The sequence below is a fragment of the Elephas maximus genome, chromosome 14 (genome assembly GCF_024166365.1).
Source record: "Elephas maximus indicus isolate mEleMax1 chromosome 14, mEleMax1 primary haplotype, whole genome shotgun sequence".
NCBI lineage: Eukaryota > Metazoa > Chordata > Mammalia > Proboscidea > Elephantidae > Elephas > Elephas maximus.
In genome coordinates this window covers 89,738,962-89,759,223 of record NC_064832.1, presented here as the reverse complement: position 1 = coordinate 89,759,223, position 20,262 = coordinate 89,738,962, and the positions used below count along the sequence as shown (strand labels likewise).

At 42.5% G+C, this 20,262-nt stretch overlaps 1 protein-coding gene across 1 annotated transcript in view; it reads left to right on the top strand.

Moving 5' to 3' along the window:
* The window catches only part of ABCC4 (ATP binding cassette subfamily C member 4), a 324,633-nt gene that overhangs the window by 93,183 nt on the left and 211,188 nt on the right, over window positions 1-20,262 (top strand). The window contains exons 5-8 of the mRNA XM_049853454.1: window positions 6,912-7,001; window positions 8,302-8,465; window positions 10,114-10,239; window positions 12,008-12,257. Of these exons, the coding sequence (XP_049709411.1) occupies window positions 6,912-7,001; window positions 8,302-8,465; window positions 10,114-10,239; window positions 12,008-12,257 (630 nt within the window). The remainder of the gene's footprint in view (window positions 1-6,911; window positions 7,002-8,301; window positions 8,466-10,113; window positions 10,240-12,007; window positions 12,258-20,262) is intronic.

Genomic DNA, 20,262 nt, shown 5'->3' with positions numbered 1-20,262 from the left:
TTGATCTCGATGTCCCCCGAGACTATGGTCCTCAGCCTTCAAGCCCAGTAGGTCAGCCCCCAGAGGTATTTGGTTAAGTCTGAGAAGTTTTCAACTGGAGCCCTGGTGGCACAGTAGTTAAGAGCTCAAGCTGCTGACCAAAAGGTCAGCAGTTCAAATCCACCAGGCGCTTCTTGGGAACCCTATGGGGCAGTTCTACTCTGTGCTCTAGGGTCGCTATGAGTTGGAATCGACTTGACGACACAACAATAGCAACAACAAGAAATTTCCATGACTGTATCCCCTATGTGCTCAATTATAGATATGACTGCATGTAGCCCTTGCAGACACGTATGTTAAAATCTCCAACCTTGCCTGTATAGGCATGTGGATATAAACCCGTATGTCCTGGCACAGCTATTTAGCCTACATATCTACTTACGTACTCACTCACAGGTTATTGTTTGTTATTACGGTGTTTGCAAAATTGTATTATAGTATTTATTGTAGTTGCCCTTTATTCTGTGTATTTCTCAGTGTCTTCTTTTGCCTTGGTCATGTGGTGCCGAGTTGCCCTATACATGTCTATTATGCAGTTAGTATTTTCCCCTCCCTCCTTTCCTATCCCTGGTGTAAACCTGTGTGTAAACCTGTTCTTGCCTTGTTATACTTGTGGTTTTACATAATATTTGTCCTTTTGTGATTGACTTATTTCACTTAGCATAATGTCCGCCAGGTTCATCCGTGTTTTGAGATATTTTGCTGATTTCATCATTCATTGTTCTTTATCGTTGCATAGTGTTCCACCTTATGTATGTACCAAGTTTATCCATTAAGGATGAATAATTGCAATCTGTTTTCTCATCGGCAAAGTAGGAATAATTTTACTTTGTAGAGTCGTTTCCTATTTGGTAGTTTGGCATTTAGTAGGTGCCCACCAGTGGCAGCTCCTTTTATGATCATGATGACGTAAGTGACCACAGCCTAGTCTGTGTACCCAAGAGGTTGGTAGATATTGAGGGTAACAGGTCTACAGGTGGATCATTGTAGTTAGTTATCCTAAAAGCTCTTCTGGAGGTGTAAGCAGTGTTTTTGTTGTAGGTGGAATCTTAAATCATTGATATCGTGCCTCTTCTCTTGTTATATACAGCATTTAATGCTACAGGTTTCCTCTAAGTCTTGCTTTAGCTGTATCCCACAAATTTTGATAGTGGTGTGTTTTTATTATTCATTTAAAAATATTTCTGATTCCTCTCTTGGTGTCCCCTTTGACACATGAATTATTCAGAAGTTACATTGCTTAATTTCCAAATATTTGAAGTTTTTGGCAAAATCTTACTGAGTTCTCATCTAATTTTGTTGTCATCAGAGAATATTCTCTGAAGCACTACTATATTTAGAAATGTATTGATTTTTCTTTTTTTATTTAATGACTCAGCATAAAGCCTGTCTTGGTGACTGTCCCACGTGTACTTCAGAAAACTGTTCTGCAGTTGTTGGGTGTGTGTGTGTGTTTTGTTTTTCCTTCTAATTGTGCATTATGTGAAAGTTCATAGAACAAATTAATTTCCCTTTCAATAGTTTGTACGTAAAGTGTTTCATGACCTTGGGTTCATTCTTCACAATGTATCAGCACTCTTCCCATTTCTGCCCCAGGCTCCCCGTTTTCTTTTGTCATGATTTGCTACCCTGTTATGGATTGAATTGTGTCCCCCCACAATGTGTGTCAACTTGGCTAGACCACGATTCCCAGTATTTTGTGATTGTCCATCATTTTGTCATCTGAAGTGATTTTCTTATGTGTTGTAAATCCTACCTCTATGATGTTAACGAGGCAGGATTAGAGGCAGTTATATTAATGAGACAGGACTCAATCTACAAGATTAGGCTATGTTTTAAGTCAGTCTCTTTTGATATATAAGAGAGAGAAGTGAGCAGAGAGACATGGGGACCCCATACCACTAAGAAAGAAGAGCGAGGAGTGGAATGCAACCTTTGGACTTGGGGCCCCTGCACTGCAAATCTCCTAGACAAGAGGGAAGATTGGTGACAAGGACCTTTCCCCAGAACTGACAGACAGATAAAGCCTTCTCCTGGAGCTGGCACCCTGAATTTGGACTTCCATCCGCCCAAACTGTGAGAGAATAAATTTCTGTTTGTTAAAGCCATTCACTTGTGGTATTTTTGTTATAGCAGCACTAGATAACCAAGACATATCCTCTTCTTCTCATCTTTATTTATGGGCAAGTAATACCCTTTTGATTTCATATAACTGGTTGTCCTAAAGAGTTCGTTTCTCTTGGGTGTTATCATTTATTATGTGTTTGTCCATTGTTTAGCTGGGAGGGGGTCTGCCTTCACTTGCAGGTCAGAAAGGGTGTCTTAGGCGGCATAGTCTCGGAGGTTCTTCCAGTCTCCGTCAGACCAGTAAGACTGGTCTTTTTTGTGAATTTGACTTTTTGTTCTACTGTTTGCTCTCACTCTATCCAGGACCCTCAGCTGTGATCCCAATCAGAGCAGTTGTTTGTGGTAGCCAGGCACCATTTAGTACTTCTGGTCTTGGGGTTGTGTATCCTGTGGTTCGTGTGGTCCATTGGTCCTTTGGACTAACTGCTCCCTTGAGTCTTTGGTTTTCTTCACTATCCTTTGCTCTGGACAGGAAGAGATCAATCATTGTCTCTTAGGTGGTGACTTGCAAGTATTTGAGACTGTGCTCACCAAAGTAGGATGCAGACCATTATCTTTGTGTACTATGTTGTGCCAGTTGACATAGATGTCCCCCAAGTCTGTCGTCCTTTGTGTTTATCCTGGAAGGTGTTTGGTTGTGTCCGAAAGGCTTCTTTGATTATACGCTTTGTGTGCTGCATATGAGCCACACTTACAGTCATGTATGTAGAAATATCCATGACCAAACCTGTATCTGCTGGTAGGTGTGTTCCCTTATGTCCTTCCACATCTCTTGGGATACCTACCTACCTATTTGTCCATTTGTAAATTATTGTTTGTTAATGCTATTGCTGCAGGATTGTCTAAGCTACAGTAGTTACTGAAGTTGTCCTTTATTCTGTGTTCCTCCCAGTGTCCGCTCTTGCCCTGGTCATGGTGTGCTTACTTCCTCCGTATTAAGTATTGTCTTTGGCTTCACCAATGTTACGTGTCTTCTATCTAATTGGTAATTTTCCCTCCCTCCACCACCCATCCCTGGTAACCATTGAAGAATATTTTTTTTTTCCTGTTTGTAGACCTTTTGTTGTTACTTTACAGTAATGATCTGCATTGGCCCTTTTGTGATTGAATTATTTCACTCAGCATAATATCCTCCTCGTTCATCTATGTTGTGAGATGTTTTGCAGATTCATTATTATTCTTAATTTGCATCGTATTCCATTGTGTGTATGTACCACAGTTTATTAATCCATTCATCTGTCCATGGGCCCTTAGGTTGTTTCCATCATTTTGCTATTATATGAATAATGCATTAATGAACATGGGCTATGTATATGTCTGTTTGTGTCCAGGCTTTTATTTCTTTAGGGTATATACCCAGGAGTGGAATTGCTGGATCATATGGTATTTCTATTTCTAAATTTTTTGAGGCAGTACCATACTGTTTCCATAGTTGTTTTACCAATTTACAGTCACACCAGCAGCGTAAAGAGTTCCAGTCTCCCTACTTCCTTGCCAGCATTTGTTTCCTGTTTTTTTGATCAGCGCCATTTTTGCTGAGATCACATGGTATCTCACTGTAGTTTTGATTTGCATCTCTAGCAGCTAATAACTCGAGCATCTTTTCGTGTGCGTATTAGCCACATCATGCTTAGTAAAGTAGAGGGTCAGCACAGAAGAGGAAGGGCCTCAATCAGATGGATTGACCCTGTGCTCAAGCACAGCAACGATTGCCAGGATGGTGGAGGAACGGGCAGTGTTTGTCCTGCAGTACATAGGGTCGCTGTGAGTTGGAACTGACTCGACGGCACCTAACAACAACAACATTTATCTCCTTAGTTTTACCCTCATTTTAAAAAATATTTTATTTTTGTTCTTTTTGAGAATATACAGCAGAACATAAACCAGTTTAGTGACACTGATAACACTTTTCTAGCTGTGCAGCCATTCTCACCCTGCTTTCTGAGTTGTTTCTCCCACATTGATGTAAACTTATTGCCCCCTAAGTTTCCCAACTAATCTTTCAAGGTGCTGTTGTGAATTTGATCTCATGCGGATAGACCTTAAAAGAGCACAAGGCAGGCATTCTTTACTAGTTAAGCTAAACTGTCACTGGATTTTAAGAAAACTTTAGAGGTTATTTTTGGTTTAAGGTTTAAAGATTATGGCAGTAGTTTCAGGGGTTCATCCGGCTTCTGTGGCTCCAGGAAACCTGGATTCCATGAGAATCTGAAATTCTGTTCTGCATATCCCCTCTTTTGGTCAGGATTTCTCTATGGAATCTTTGATCAACATGTTCAGTAATGGTAGCCAGGCACCATCCAGTTCTGATCTCATGGCGAAGGAGGCACTTATCTACACGTTGCATTTCCTCCCCCTACTCCTGATTCTCCTTTTTCTTGTGTTGCTGTAGGCAAATAGGGATTGATTGTTGTACCTTGGATGGCTGCTTGCACATTTTTAAGACCCCAGGAACTAGGCATTGAACTAGAAGGTAGAACAGAAGTACTAAAGATGATATTAGGCCATTTAACTGGGATGTTCTATGGAACCATGACCATAAACCTCAAACCAAGGGACCAAATCCCAGGAGGTTTTTAGTTGTAATATGCAGCCTCAGTAGCTACTCTTTTTTTTTTTGGAGTCATTACTATAAATATGTATTTCATGTAACTTTCACCAATTCATCCTCTTACAGCTGTACACCTTATTGATAGCAATTACAATAATCGACTGTGCAACCTTACCCTTAATCAGGGTGATTTTTCCATCAGCATAAACCTAAAGTCAGTATTCCCTAAGCAGTAACTCCCCGCTTCCCATCCCTGCCCTGGTAACCACTAATATACTTTGGTCTCTGTGCTTTTGCCTGGTCTTATCTTTTTATATAAGTGAGGTCTTACAATATTTGTCCTTTCTGATTGACTTATTTCACCCAGTAGTGTCCTCAAGCTCCAGTCATACTGTAGCATATATCAAGGCTCCAGAGCCTTGGTGGCTCACTGGTTAAGATCTCAGCTGTTAACCAAAGGGTCGACAGTTTGAATACACCAGCCACTCTTTGGAAACTCTGTGGGGCAGTTCTGCTCAGTCTTGTAGGGTCGATGTGAGTCAGAATCAACTCGACAGCAATGGGTTTTTTTGTTTGTTTTTATTAAGACTCCATTTCTCTTCCTGGCTGAGTAGTATTCATTTGAATGTATGTACCATGTTTTGTTTATCCATTCATCTGTTGATGGGCATTTAGGTTGTTTCCACAGCTATTGTGAATAGTGTTGCAGTGAATATTGCTGTACAAGTATCTGTTTTACTCTCTGCTTACAAGTCTTTTGGGTATATACCTAGCAGCGGAATTGCTTTTTTTTTTTTTAAGGATGCCTGGTAGTTAGCGTTCGACCGCTAACTGAAAAATTGGCAATTCGAACCCATGAGCTGTTTCTGGGAAAAAGATGTGGCAGTCTGCTTTTGTAAGGATTTGTAGTCTAGGACACTAGGACACCCTGTGGGGCAGTTCTACTCTGTCCTTCAGGGTCTCTCTGAGTTGAATCAGCTTGATGGCAGCAGGTATATGGTAGCGCTGTTTTTATTTATTTATTTTTTTGAGGATCTACCACTGTTTTCCACAGTGGCTGTACCATTTTGCATTCCCATTAGCAGTGGATTAAGGGTTCCAGTTTCCCCACATCCTCACCAACATTTGTTATTTTCGGTTTATTTATTATTTATTTTCCTTATCCATCACTCTAACTTGGAAAAATTCACTGTCCGTGTTGCCTTCTGAACTCCTTAGCTGCCTCCCAGGCCATCTTTCTAACCATGTTTTGGGTATTGTGTAAACCGCCTCCTCATTTTCTTTCCCTGTGTTTTTTCCCCCTTGCTGCTCTGCTTACTGTCCAGTGCATATGTGAACCACAGGTGTTTGTATACGTATCTTGTCCTTGTCTCTAAAGACAGGAAAACAGGAAGTGTCAGTCAGCGGTCCTATCTCCTGGAGCCCCTGGTGTCCTCTACAAATACTCATTGTCATTGGACTCTCACAGGCACCCACTGTCTCGGCAGGGTGAAGTGTTACTTCCGTTCACAGAACGAGGAATCCAAGACCCAAAGGATACACATGACATGAATGAGGTCACACAGAGAATTAACCCCTGATGTCCTGATGTACAAGCCATGTCTTCTCGTTGTTTTCCTCAGGCACCTTCTGCACTCTCATCTAATTTAGTTCAAAACCACTTTGGTTGGCTTTTAAGGATAAACTTCAATTGTTTTGTGCTTTGGTTGTGCCAAAATTCAGCGTAGATATGAGATTGGGATTTTGCTCTTACCTCCTACTCCCCCCTTTGGTGAGCTCACACATCAAAGCTGCTGCTGTTTGAAGGCTCAAGGATAAATGCTGGTTCCTAGAGCCCTACTGTCAGAAATCATTCTGGTTGTCTTTAAATCACACAAAACAAAACTAAAAGACTCAGGCCCAAACCAGCTGCTGCGGAGTCAGTTCTGACTCATGGTGACCCCATGTATGTCAGAGTAGAACTGTGCTCCATAGGGTTTTCAATGGCTGATATTTTGGAAATAGATTGCCAGGCCATTCTTCTGAGGTGCTTCTGGGTGGATTCGAACCTCCAGTTAGCAGCAGTGCGTGGTAATCGACTGCATCCCCCAGGGGCTTCACAAGACCTCACGAGAATGTGCTCAGTTTTGCTGTTTTCTAAGGGTGACATAGTATCACTGTGGGAATAGAATTTTGTCTCTCATTTTTATTTCAGGCACTCCACCTCAGTAACAGGGCCATGGGGAAGACCACCACAGGCCAGATAGTCAATCTGCTGTCCAATGATGTGAACAAGTTTGATCAGGTAAGTTGCAGTAGACAATGCTTTTTCATTTTATGTCCTTTTTCTATTTTAACTACCTGGAATGTCAGGTGCCAGATTTTGGCTTAGGCCAGGATTCTATTGAGGACATGAGACAAAGGCATTTTTTTAATCCAAATCTCAGCTTTTTTGTGTACGACTTGGAAGTAATGATATGTGTTGTGTCCTATAGATTAGAGTTTTGTTCTAATACTTCCTACAACGTAGTTCAGTAATAATAATTAAAAAAACCATTGCTGTTGAGTTTATTCTGACTCATGGTGACCCTCTAGGACAGAGTAGAACTGCCCATAGGGTTTCCAAGGAGCAGCTGGTAGATTCAAACTGCCGACCTTTTTGGTTAGCAGTTATAGTTCACTGTAGCTCTTAACCACTGCACCACCAAGGCTCCAGTTCAGTAATAAGCAGGTAATAGGCAGACAGCAGTGTCTTTGCCCATCTTAGTTAAATGTACCTAATAGTTCTCCTTGAGTGCCGTTTCTTAGCTCTTAGCATGTTGCATTGGTTTTGTCTGCTGAATTGTCTTTCTCCTTCTCTAGATTTGAACACGTGGTAGGTGATAAACCTACCTAAACCAGTTGCCATCGAGTTGATTCTAACTCATGGCCACCCTCTGCGTGTCAGAGTAGAACCGCGCTACATAGTGTTTTCAGTAGCTGTTGGTTGCTTTCCCTGAGCCTAGTAACAGTGCCTCATATATCAGGAAGCAATTGGTACATAATGCTGGATGGGTGGGTCCTGGCCAGGAATAACCTTACTCCCCTTTATCTCATCACCCCCTTTTCTTATGCTTACCTCGTGGAAGTAATCACATTATTCCAGCTACTGGTCAGACGTCCTTACTGTACTAGGAGTGCATTGAATACAACTTCTTATTCAAGTATTCATTCATCAAACATGAGCTAAGGTCCCGACTTGGTTTCTTCCCTGGAGAATGTGGTAGGTGCCATAATACAGACTCTCCTGGGGTGCTAGACATCCCCAGGGAAGGTAGGGGCTGAATTTTGTGTCCAAGAGGTTAAAGTTTTAGGAATAGACGAAACCAAAATCTTTCTCCCAACACTGCTGGCCAAGTTGCTTCCTGCAGTTACCTGAAGCCTGCTCCTTGTTGCACCTGAATGGCTTCACCTACAGTAGATACCTAGCTTTTTTGCTTTACCAGGTTTAAAACTCACTGTGATAATTTCTGTTTGTTCTTAACAGACCAGATTGTTTGTATGCTGGGTTCTTAATGGTGTTGTCTTTATATAGTCCTAAAAGCTCTTTGTCTTTTTCTTTTAAGGTAACGATCTTTTTACACTTTCTATGGGCAGGACCACTGCAAGCAATCGCGGTGACTGTCCTTCTCTGGATGGAGATAGGAATATCATGTCTCGCTGGAATGGCAGTTCTGATTATCCTTCTGCCTTTGCAGAGCTGCATCGGGAAGTTGTTCTCGTCACTGCGGTAAGAGAAATACTGATTTGGAAAACGTCATATTTGCTAACGTCCACCATCTGCCGATGCTTTAGTTCAGAAACAAAGTAAATGCCTGCCTTGTAGTGTTTCTTTGATTGTGTTGCAGCCTCTGCCAGCTTAGCCAGTGGGCCTCCAGCCTCAAGACGAAGGCTCATCTTTCAGCAGGAAAAGTGAAGGGGCATTCATGGGCTCTTCCCAGCAAGCTTTTCAGGCCCTGTAGCCCCCATAAGTAGTGTCCTTAAGCAGAATTTGGAGTCCCTGGGTATTTCAAACATTAATGCACTCAGCTGCTAACCAAAAGGTTGGAGTTTCAAGTCCACAAAGGCACCATGGAAAAAATGCCTGTCAATCTATTTATGAAAAATCAGCAGTAGAAAACCCTGTGGAGTACGGTTCTACTCGGACACACATGGGGTTGCCGTGAGTCGGAATCGACTGGACGACAACTGGTTGGTTAAACAGAATTTATGTTATGTAGAAGTTATAAAAACATTACTATATTTTTATGCAAGTAACTCTTGCCTTCTACATTTATTATTTTCGCAAGTATCACCTCGCGGGGGGAGGGTGAGGTGGCAAACTTAGAAGGCAGTTGTTATTCATGTAAAAATACGGTATCTATTAAATAATTAAAAAACCCAAACCTGTTGCTGTCGAGTCGATTCCAACTCATAGTGACCCTGTAGGACAGAGGAGAACTGCTCCATAGGGTTTCCAAAGAGTGGCTGGTGGATTTGAACTGCTGACCTTTAGGTTAGCAGCCTAGGTCTTAACCTCTGTACCACCAGGGCTCCCTTAAATAACAGTAAATTTAAATAGTTTATAGGCCCAACTCTAGCTATTTATATTGTTTGTTATGTTTGTGTTATAGCCGTTTTTATGTGTGTGGAGCGGAGGGTAGAGGGTTGTTTTTATAAACTGTGTGAGGGCCAGGTCAGTCTTAATTGTCTTTATAAAGACCCGGAGCCCTTAGCCGAGCATGGGCTGGAAGAGTGGCTGTTGATGAGCAGCCTAATGATGATGGGGAAGGGAAGCAGGTCCCAGAGGGTTGGAAGTAGGTTATTGTCAAGGTCATCAGGTGGCTAGCCATGTTATGTTGTTTGGAATGCATTGAATTCATTCTTCTGTACCTTTGCTCTTGGCATTTTCTAGTTGCAATTTCCTTTCTCCTCATTGCCGTTTGGAAAAATGTTGCTTCAAGGCCCAGTTCAAATGCTACTTGTACCCTGAAGCTTTTCATGCTTTCCCCTTTCTGAATAGAGTTAACAGCCTGTCCCATTCTGCTCCCAGCACAGCATTCCTGTTTTATTACATCACAGTTATGCTGTTGTTAGATTTGGGTACCCTTCTGCTTCTCCACCCAACTGTGAGCTCCTTTAGGGGACGGGTTGTGTCTTACTCATTTTCTTATCTTTCTTAGCAGATATTGCAAGTTCTCCAAAATATTTGTTGAATTGGGATAAATTGTTGGCTTTCTAATTGAAGTCTTTTTCCATTTGTATTTTGAGTAGGATCTGGTTGCATTGTCTGAGCTTTAGGGAATCATTTGATCCATGGTCTCTGCCTGTGCCTCCTCTGATAAGAGCAGTCAGACTGGGTCCGTACGGCTCATCTCTCATGTCTCATGCCCCTTTAGAAGCAAGACTGCGACTTTCACGGATGTCAGGATCAGGACCATGAATGAAGTTATAACCGGCATAAGAATAATAAAAATGTATGCTTGGGAAAAGTCATTTGCAGACCTCATTACCAATTTGAGAAGGTAAGATTTTGTATATATCATGCCATATTTTCATACTTTTAACTATTTTTATTGACTACACCCACTCCTCACTTATCAACATGGTTAGGTTCCAAAGACCAGGTCATTATACAAAAATCAGTATTATACAAAAATGGAGGATGACCACATCAGCTCACAAAAATGGAGAATGACTACATCATTTATAACTGCCAAATTACATCATCCGTAACTGCCATATCACATCATTACATAGCTGCCAAATCACTGAGAATCATGGGCCAGCCAAGTAGACACATAACCTTAACCATCACAGCCACTGTTACTGTCGTTTTGTACCTCAGCGTTCATTACTGCCAGAAGTACTTCGTTAACGCACAGAATAGTCGGATAATAGATTTTTTACTATTGTCGTAAATGTGAAATGTCGGATAAAATAGTCGATAAGTGAGGAGTAGGCGTAGTATTAGAAGCTTTGTGATGTTTTCGTATTGTGAATTTAAATACTCTCCCTCCCACCCACCACCTGTATATAGCAGTAGGGTTAAGTAGAATAGCATGATATATCATTTCTAGCATTTACCATGTTCTTAAAACAGCGAGTATATTTACTTTTTACTAATACAAAAAGGAAATTTAAAATGATTCTTAATAACCCATATTCCAAATAAGCAACAATTGCAAGATGTTAGAATTTGAGGAGATGTCATTTAAAATAAAAATTATAATTTATGTTCATTTAAAGGATCCTTGGTGGGAAATGGTTAAGCATTCAGCTGCTAACCAAAAGGGTGGTGGATTGGACCCAGCCAGCCTCTCGGCAGGAGAAAGACCTGGCAGTCTGCTACCATAAAGATAACAGCTAAGAAAACCCTATGGAGCAGTTCTACTCTGTCACGCGCAGTTGCTATGAGTCGAAAATTTACTCGAAGGCACCTAACAACAACGTGTTCGTTTGGCACAGATAGGAAGATCAAAGATGGGGTATTCCTGTCTTGAGCTGAACTATTTGAATCAAAGTATTGTTCATCCCAAACAGAGCTGTGGAAATACTGTTCGTTTTTGTTTTGCTTTGTGTTTTTACTATTTTTTTTTTTTTTTTTTTAGGTTTTGGTTTAAATATTTGATTGATTTTTACCCTCCAGTGCATAGTTTCATCTTACAATTCTCTAACACCTTTCCACATCTCACCTTTGCGTGCGCATAAGCTCCCCTCTTCCTTCTCCTCCAGCCTCCGCCAAGCCCGACTTAGTCCTGCTCCCCTTCCCCGGTTCCGATTGCGTGTGACCTCCTTGACTCCACCGTGCTGAGTCACAGGCCTCATCTCTGCCCTCACGGGACCCTGTGTAGCTACCTCTGTCACGTGTCTCGGTGTCTCACATTTTTAGGTTGTTCCCTGTCTTCTCCAGTGAGTTCATGACCTCCTAGAGCGTTCAGCTGTTCCTTATCTCTCTGTCACTAGTGAGGTGCTTGGCACAGAATGTATGTTTGTGGATCTTTGCTGAATAAATGTTCTCACCAAATCTGACTGACCCAAACTATGAAACTTAGACATTAAACATCTCTCTTTTTTTTTTTTTTTTAAGTTCAGTAAACGAAATGGGATTGAGGGGTTTGCACGGTCCTTGTGTTGAAGCATTGAGTATATTGTGGATTATTGCTGTGATGTAAGGGACAGTTGTTTTAATCTGTATCATTGTCTAGAAAGGGGTCACATGTAAAGGCCCTTGAATTCATGGCTTTGATGCCAGTGCTTCCTTACAAACCTTTATTCTACTGTCTTTTCCAGGAAGGAAATCTCCAAGGTTCTTAGAAGTTCCTACCTTAGAGGAATGAATTTGGCATCGTTTTTTGTTGCGGGCAAAATCATCGTGTTTGTGACTTTCACCACCTATGTGCTCCTTGGCAACGTGATCACAGCCAGCCGTGTGTTTGCTGCCATGACGCTCTACGGGGCGGTGCGGTTGACTGTCACCCTCTTCTTCCCTGCGGCCATCGAGAGGGTGTCGGAGGCAATTGTCAGCATCCGAAGGATCAAGGTCTGGTGAACAAGCACCTTTTTAAAGTTTTAGGTGGATTTTAAGTACAATAATGCCTTGTTTTAGTTAGCGTCACCACAAAATTCAGGTTTATGCCATGTTCCAGCTAAGTGAAATTTAAGTCTTTCACGCCAAAACTTCCAAACATTCCAGAATGTTTTATGTACTTTCCCGTCTTCTTAGGTAGAGCGTACTAAAAGTAACGTGAGACTTGCTGATCATTTATAGCCAGCAGTATAAATAGCAGCTCCACAGGGCTCTTGAGGTACAAGAAGCTGCGGGTGAGACTAAAATGTCTAAACCCAGGGAAAGCAAACATTTCACCTCATTCTAATTTGAATGAGTTGGTAGTGACTGTGTACGGTTCTGAGTTAAGCAGGATTCTTTTCTGGGCTGGGAAGGGAAGGTCACTTGCTGGATGGTCCCCGCTCTGTGAGCAGAAAGAACGGACTCAGCCTTACCTGGTTACTTCTGTTTAAAAATGGTTTCTCTCCTCTAGAGACGCTTTCCTTGTTGATTCCTGTTACACATTTTAGATCTCTGTCTTTTCCTCCTTGACGTTTCATTTTCCTTACCCATTTCTAGCAGGTCTCTTCCTTTCTCATTTGTCAATTCCCACCATATGTACTGTCTCCCTGTCCTAAATGTGCTCTCAAGTCGATTCCGACTCATAGCAACCCTGTGTGACAGACTAGAACGACTGGAACTGCCCCGTAGGGTTTTCTAGGCTGTAATCTTTACGGGAGCAGATTGCCAAGTTTTTCTCTCGAGGAGCTGCTGGGCAGGTTCGAACCACTGACGTTTTCATTAGCAGTAAGCAGCTGCGTGCTTAAACATTGTGCCACCAGGGCTCCTAATTAGCTCTCCCCTAAAAAAAAAAAAATTTTTTTTTTTTTTTAATTACTGTGGGGTAGCTAATTTGCGTAAGGCCCTAACATGCAGTGGGTGCCCGAGTCTTGTGTGAGTGAATTGGTCTAAAGATATGGTGGTTCCATGAGGGGGCCTGGGTGTGACCTTGAGTATCTTGGCTTTAAAAAAAAATCTAGTTTGTTTTGTCCCTGGTTCTCAATAGTGATGGCTACCCAGTCATAGATCTGTAATGAACATAGAACAGTCCCTGGATAGTGCAAATGGTTAATGTACTCGGCTGCCAACTGAAAGGTTGGAGGTTCGAGTGCACCCAGAAGCACCTCGGAAGAAAGACCTGGGCATCTACTTCCGAGAAAGCAGCCACTGAAAGCCCTATGGAGCACAGTTTTACCCTGATGCACACAGGGTCTCCACAAGTCCAACTTGACGGTAACGGGTTCTGGAGGTGCTGGTGGTAGTGAAGCTGGATGACAGTGGATGTCGTTTTCTTTTGTGTTTTTTTGGCATTGGCATAAAAACTAAAACATTTATTATCAAGTTTCTATGTTATAAAAAAATATACTCTTAAAACAGATCTGTCATACTGAGTCAGTGGTGGTCCCTCAAGTCTAGCATTCTTTCTGATGAGGGCTGCATGCAACATTGATAAGAGGTGATTCATGTAGTTCAATAAAATTTCTTTTATTTACCGCCATATCTTGAAAAAAAAAAAAAAAAAAACAATTTAGGTGTATACTTTGACTTTAGCATCATTCTAAGTGCACCGTAAAGCTTTTCCAGATGGTGGTGATGGTGGTGGTAGGTGCCGGTGAGTTGATTCCAACTCATAGCGACCCCATGTACAGCAGAGTGAAACATGGCCTGGTCCTGCGCCATCATCACAATCGTTGTCGTTGCTATGCTTGAGCCCATTGTTGCAGCCACTGTGTCAGTCCATCTCGTTGACTGGTTTCCTCTCTTTTGCTGACCCTCTACTTTACCAAGCATGACGTTCATCTTCAGGGACTAATGCCTCTTGACAACATGTCCAAAGTATATGTGATGAAGTCTCACCGTCTTTGCTTCTAAGGAACATTCTGGTTGTACGTCTTCCAAGACAGATTTCTTCGTTCTTCTGGCAGTCCATTCGGCATTCTTCACCAACACCATAATTCAAAGGCATCAGTTCTTTGGTCTTCTTTATTCTTTGTCTAGCTTTCATATGCATGTGAGGCGATTGCAACACCATGGCTTGAGTCAGGTGCACCTTAGTCCTCAAAGCGACATCTTTGGTTTCTAACACTTAAAAGACATCTCTTGCAGCAGATTTGCCAAGTGTAGTACATGGCTTGATTTCTTGTGTTGATTGTAGACTCAGGTAAAATGAAATCCTTGACAACGTCAGTATTTTCTCTGTTTATCACGATGCTGCTTATTGGTCCAGTTGTGAGAATTTTTGTTTTCTTTTTGTGTAATCCATACTGAACGCTGCGGTCTTTGATCTTCATCAGTAAGTGCTTCAAGTACTCTTCCCTTTCCCATACATTGTCTTCCATTGTAATTTTTGTTAGTGTTGCTGCCACTAGGTTTTATTGCTTGTGCCAGTGCTTACTAAGGATGAGGCACTCTTGGAAGCCTTTACACATCTCTCATTTAATCCTCATAACAATGAATTTGATAAGTGGAGGTATCCCCACTGTACAGATAAAGAAACAGATTGCTATCATAGGTTAAATAGCTTGCCCATCCTCATATAGCTTGTAAATGATAGAGCTTCCATCTGTCATTCTACCCAAAGCCCTGGTTTCGTAATCATTGCTACATTGCCTTCTTGGTAACCTTCTGGCATGTGGAATTTTTCCTTAAGTGTTGTTTTAATTATGTAGCCTTATTCTAAAATCCTTCAAAGGGCCCCTGCTTCCTACTGAGTCAAAGCTCTAAGAGCCCCTCCTGTGTGTGTTTCCTAGCACACGGCCCTCCACTCTGGTGGAATGGCTTGTCTCTCTTGTCGTCCCACATTCATCGCCACTTTTGGGTCTGTGTTTGGCCCCATGGGTTGCCGCCTTTTCTGTCCTTGATTTAAGCAAAGATTTTGTTGACCACTGGCCTGCTCACATGATCCTCTGATAGCTCTTCTATTCATGCTTATCTTTCTGTTCGTGCGTGTCTTGGTTACCTAGCATTGCTATAACAGAAATACCGCAAGTGAGTGGCTTTAAAGAACAGAAATTTATTATCTCCCAGTTATGAGGCTAGAAGTCCAAATTCAGGGCACTAGCACTAGAGGAAGGTTCTCACTATGTCAGTTCTGGGGAAGGTCCTTGTCTCCCAGTATTCGTGGGTTCCTTGGTGGTCTTTACCTGACATCTATCTCCCCCTTGACTGTGCTTGCTTCTTTGTCTGTCCTGGTCTTTTTATAAGTCAGAAGTGATTGTGTTTAGGACACACCCTACACTGATGGCCTCATTTAACATAACACAGAAAAGCCCATTCCTAAATGGGATTATATCCACAAGTATGGAGGTTAGTGTTCCAGCACATGTTTTGAAAGGACACAATTCAGTCCCTAACAGTGAGCTTCCAGTGGGGTTCAAGGCCAGTACTGCAGAGCTCAGCTTCGTTTCAGGTGTGTTAATTCTGACTCCCCAGGGGTTGTCTAAACCCCTCTGCAGTAGTGACCGTGTCTGGTATTTCTTTTGCATAGTGTCTGGCCCCATATCGGGTATGTAATGGCACCAAGCAAATTTCGGATCGATGGAAACAACAGTCACAGGAATAGCCTTTTTAGGGTCGCTGGGCTATACTGTTGTCCACCCACTTTTTCTAGCTCTCAGATTTCTTGGGAGTCTACTTTTCTCACTGACAGTATTTGCTGCTCTCCGGTAGGGACTTAGGTAAGGGTGAAAGGTGAAACAAACATTTGTTGAAACAAAGTAGCTGGGGTATCAGGCTTGAATGTGAGGTAGTATATCCAGGAAGAGTGAGTGGATAAAACTTTTGTCTCTTTTGGCTTCTGCACAGCTAGGTAAGCTTTGTAAGCATATTTATGGTTTCCAGTGTGATGGTTAGAGAGCCTTGATGATAGGTTTTGTGTGTATATGTGTGTGTGTGATATTTGGAAAACCAAAGGTTCCCTATGTAGCCTAATGGAAGGTGCCCATGACCTGTGGGAAAGACGGACACCCACCAGTCACGACACCCAAGAACCCCTTGAGTTTTATGGTAACCATTTATTCCCTCATAGTAGTTCTCAAAATTCATATTATTAACCAAGACTTTAAACATACTCCATGACTCAGCATGTTTCCCATTACTGAAAACACATGGTATCCAAAAAAAAAAAAATGCAAAGCAGAAAATAGTCAGATCTTGACAGGGTTAGGCTGGCACACAACAGAGATGGACTCATGTGGCCCAGCCTGTATTAGAAGCCAGAGAAATGCTGAGTGAGGGAACAAGTTCAAGTTCAGCATTTCTGCAGTGCTGGACCTTGGTGAGTCTCAACACAGGGGACCTGGATCTTGCCCAGAGTGTTATTTCTGACAGGAAGGCTGGCCTACGGCTTTAGATCTGTGTTCAGTAGTATTATACTGCTTTATCTTCAGTAAAGGTAGTATGAGTGGCAGAAAATAAGAATGGTTTAAAAAAAAAAAAGTGTTAGTGTAAGCCCAGCCAGCTGCTTCACTGTGGTGGTGAAGAAGTTGAAATTTTTTTTTAAATTTTAGCTCCTAGCCTTTGTATTCCAACCTGAATTGATTCTATAACGTATTTTAAGATGTGGCCCCTTCTTCATCAGAATCCCTTGAGAGTGCTTATTACAAGTAAATTATCACATCTTGGAGATTCTGAGTCACTGGGTCTGGGCTGGGGCCCAGAGTATCTGTGTCTTTAGTAAGTGTTCCAGTATGCCTAAAAATATGCAAAGTTTGGGAAATATTCCCCTAGTTGAGAAAAAAATAACACCCCCCCCCACACAAAGTCAAAATGTGTGTAGCAAACAGAGAAGACGTTGGAACCACTTAAGATTTAAAATAAATTAAGAGGAAGAACACAAATGCACAGACCTCTCTTGATCTGTGTGAGGCTTTCTGGGGCAATTCTTGGAATTTATTCATTCAGTCACTTATTCCACAAAATAATCGACCACCTTTTTTTTTTTTTTTTTACCTACCTTTAAGCCTGCACCATGATAGGTGCTTCTTATAATAGTAAGCAAAATCCACAGAGTCCCCTTCCATTCAGAATTTATGTATATCAAGTGGGGAAAAGAAATCATCAAATAATTAAACTCACTGTCGATGTATGTGTACGTAAGTCCTTGGAAGAAAAGCCTGAGGTATTCCAAGGTGCTTTGACAGAGGCTCTGATATAATTTGGGAGGGGGTGGGGGGCTTCCTGGAAAGACTGAAGAAGTAACAGGATTTTCTGTGGAGAGTGGCTGTCGGAGCTGGGTTGCTGGGGGATGGGAGGGTCGAGGAGGCAAGAGGCTGACGGTTTGCATTTTCATGGAGGTAATTATGTGACAAAAGCCCTTAGCGCCCAAGAAGGAGATCCATGTATTGGAGGAACCCAGAACGTCTGTGGGTGGGTCTGGTTGCCCAGCAGAGTGCTGAGGCACTGGCAGGGCACTGCGCAGACCCTGCAGACAGTATAAAGGATCTGAGCTTTCCCAGAGCTCACCCTGGCTGCAGCTTCAGGATTGGGATGGAGGCGGCCAGAGTAGGGGAGGAAGGGAGATATGTCAAGAGGCTGATGCACCTGGAGAAAGATGATGTGTTTGGACTAGGGAGAAATGAAGAGACTTGGACAGATTTGAGAACTGCTCAGGAGCCTGTCTTGAGTTGTGTTGGTAGAAGGAGGGATCCTGGATGGGGTGCTTTTGTTTTCTGGCTGCAAAATCACCTGAATTGATTGAAATACGGATTACTAGAAGTGGACCGGATTTGGGAAGGAGAAGATCATGAATTTGATTTTGTAGTTCGGGCTGCTTGTGAAATACCCAGTGGGTTGCTCTAAGACATGCGAGGGGCCATATGCTGGCTCCAGCCTCCTTTCCTGCTCAGCTAGCAGAGGTATTAGGCAGCCCACACAGTGACCCATCTGCTGTCCACTCGTCTTCCTTTCCCTGCCTCATGGGTTAATGTGCACTTCGAAGGTGAAGATGGTAGCTGGAGAGGAGGAAAAGGTCTGCCAAGTATCTGACCAGATAATCAGAACTAGGCGAGGAGATTAGAAGCTTGGTAGGCACACAGAGTTTAGTTGTCTTCTTTAAGCCTGCTGCAGCGCTGTTCTCAGCTCCCTGGGAATCAGTAGATTGGACCATGTTGGATGATCTCCAGTAACACCATTTTTGGAGCTCTCCACCACCTTTGATGTGGTGCTGCGGCACACACCCACAGGGTAAACCTACATTGGGCTTTGTAATGTAGCGGCTTCTAGTTTACACGTACTTTTCCATTTCCTTTTCTCTGTGTACAGAAAATAAGGATTTATTGTGAAGCTATAGATCCAAGAAGTTCCCTCTGTTTTTCTCTTAGTAAGGAAAGAAGACGGATGGTCATGGCATTGAACAAGTCCAATAGGATTATAGCAGATCTCCTCTTAACTTCAAAGCACTGAAAGTCTTCTGTGACTCCTACATCCAGTAAAGTGCGTCTCTGAGGTTATGTTGTTAACAAAAGCCGCTGAAGTTTCTGCCTACCAGCCGCTCTGAAGTCAATCTTTGTGGCGCGAGTACTGATGGCTGGTGCTTTGCCGCGTGACCGGTTCTGGGAATGCAGTTCTCTGCTGTAATGGCAATTTCATTTCAGCTGTTTCATCAGCCTGACGACTTGGGAAAAACCCAGCCGGCACTCCTGGCACTGTTACAAGCTGTTTGTGTGCTGAACGGAGTCTAATTTAACTGCTGGAAGATTGTAACTTCTTTCTCCACCTGACCTATTGTTAATAAGCAAGAGATTTACATCCTCACTTCATAGGATTTTTTTTTTTTGAAAGTTGGAGAATTAGTGTTCTGATATGTATCACTGAATATTGAATTTTATGTCTTTTGGTAATAAGCTAAAAGTCAGAATTTTATTCTGTTCAGACAAGATTTATAGCATATGTAACTTGGACCTTGTGCTGACTCACACCATGTGAAGCTGTAGCAATGTAGTTAATGATTTGATTAAACCCAGCTGTGCAGTCTGTTGTTCACTCATTTGATAAGTATCTGTGACGTGCACCTCAGTGTGAGGCGTTGTGTTATTGGAGTTGGGACTGTGGTTGTGAGTACAGGTGTGTGAATGACACAGCCTGCATCCTCTAGTAGCCCAATGGGAGTTCAGAGGTGGAGAGGTCAGTACCAGCTGGGTGCTTTCTGAACTGGTTCCCAGTAGGATTAGCATTTGAGGTGAGCTCCTAGTGATGGGCAGGATGAAGGGAAAGGCCATTTGGGAGTGTGGACTTAGATGCTGAGGGATCACTGAAGGGCTTTGAACATGGTGGACTTTATCAGAGGTGATCTAAGAAGATCGTTAGGGAGTGGTGTTTGGGATAGGTTCAGTCGTGCTGGGGAGTGCTGGGAAGGAACCAGGAAATACAGAGACACCCACGGAAAATTGCGTCAGTATTTCAGACACGAGGTAGCAAGTGAGATTTTGAAATTGGGTTGTATCAAGAGGAATGAAAAATTGGGGAGAGAGGTGAATTGTGGTAAAATAGGCAAGAGTTGGTATCTAGTGGACTATGGGAGAGGTGGAGGTGGAGTGGAGAGAGAAGTCAGACAAGCTGGGGGTTTAAAGTCTGCAGAAGCGTCATCAGACTAGTGTGTCTGTGTTGTACCTCCTTCCTGGACACGGCCTTGGCAGCAGGTAGAAACAGCAATGCCCAATCCTATACAGGTTCTTAGTAAGGCTGGGTGGGTGGATAAGTGAGGGAGGACAGCTGCCAGCGGGGTCTTTGAGAGAAACACGTAGGAAGGAGTGGATGTACCGTTCACAACTTTTCCTACCTGGAAGTGTTTTCATATTCATGTTTTACAGCTGTTCTTTTGAAATAGAAAATTACAGTCAAATTATAGCTTTGTGAAGTGATAGACAAGAATTTGAAGGACTTAAGGATGTTTACAGGTTTCAGAGTGGTAGATGACTTCTTTGTGTGTGGTTTTCTCTTT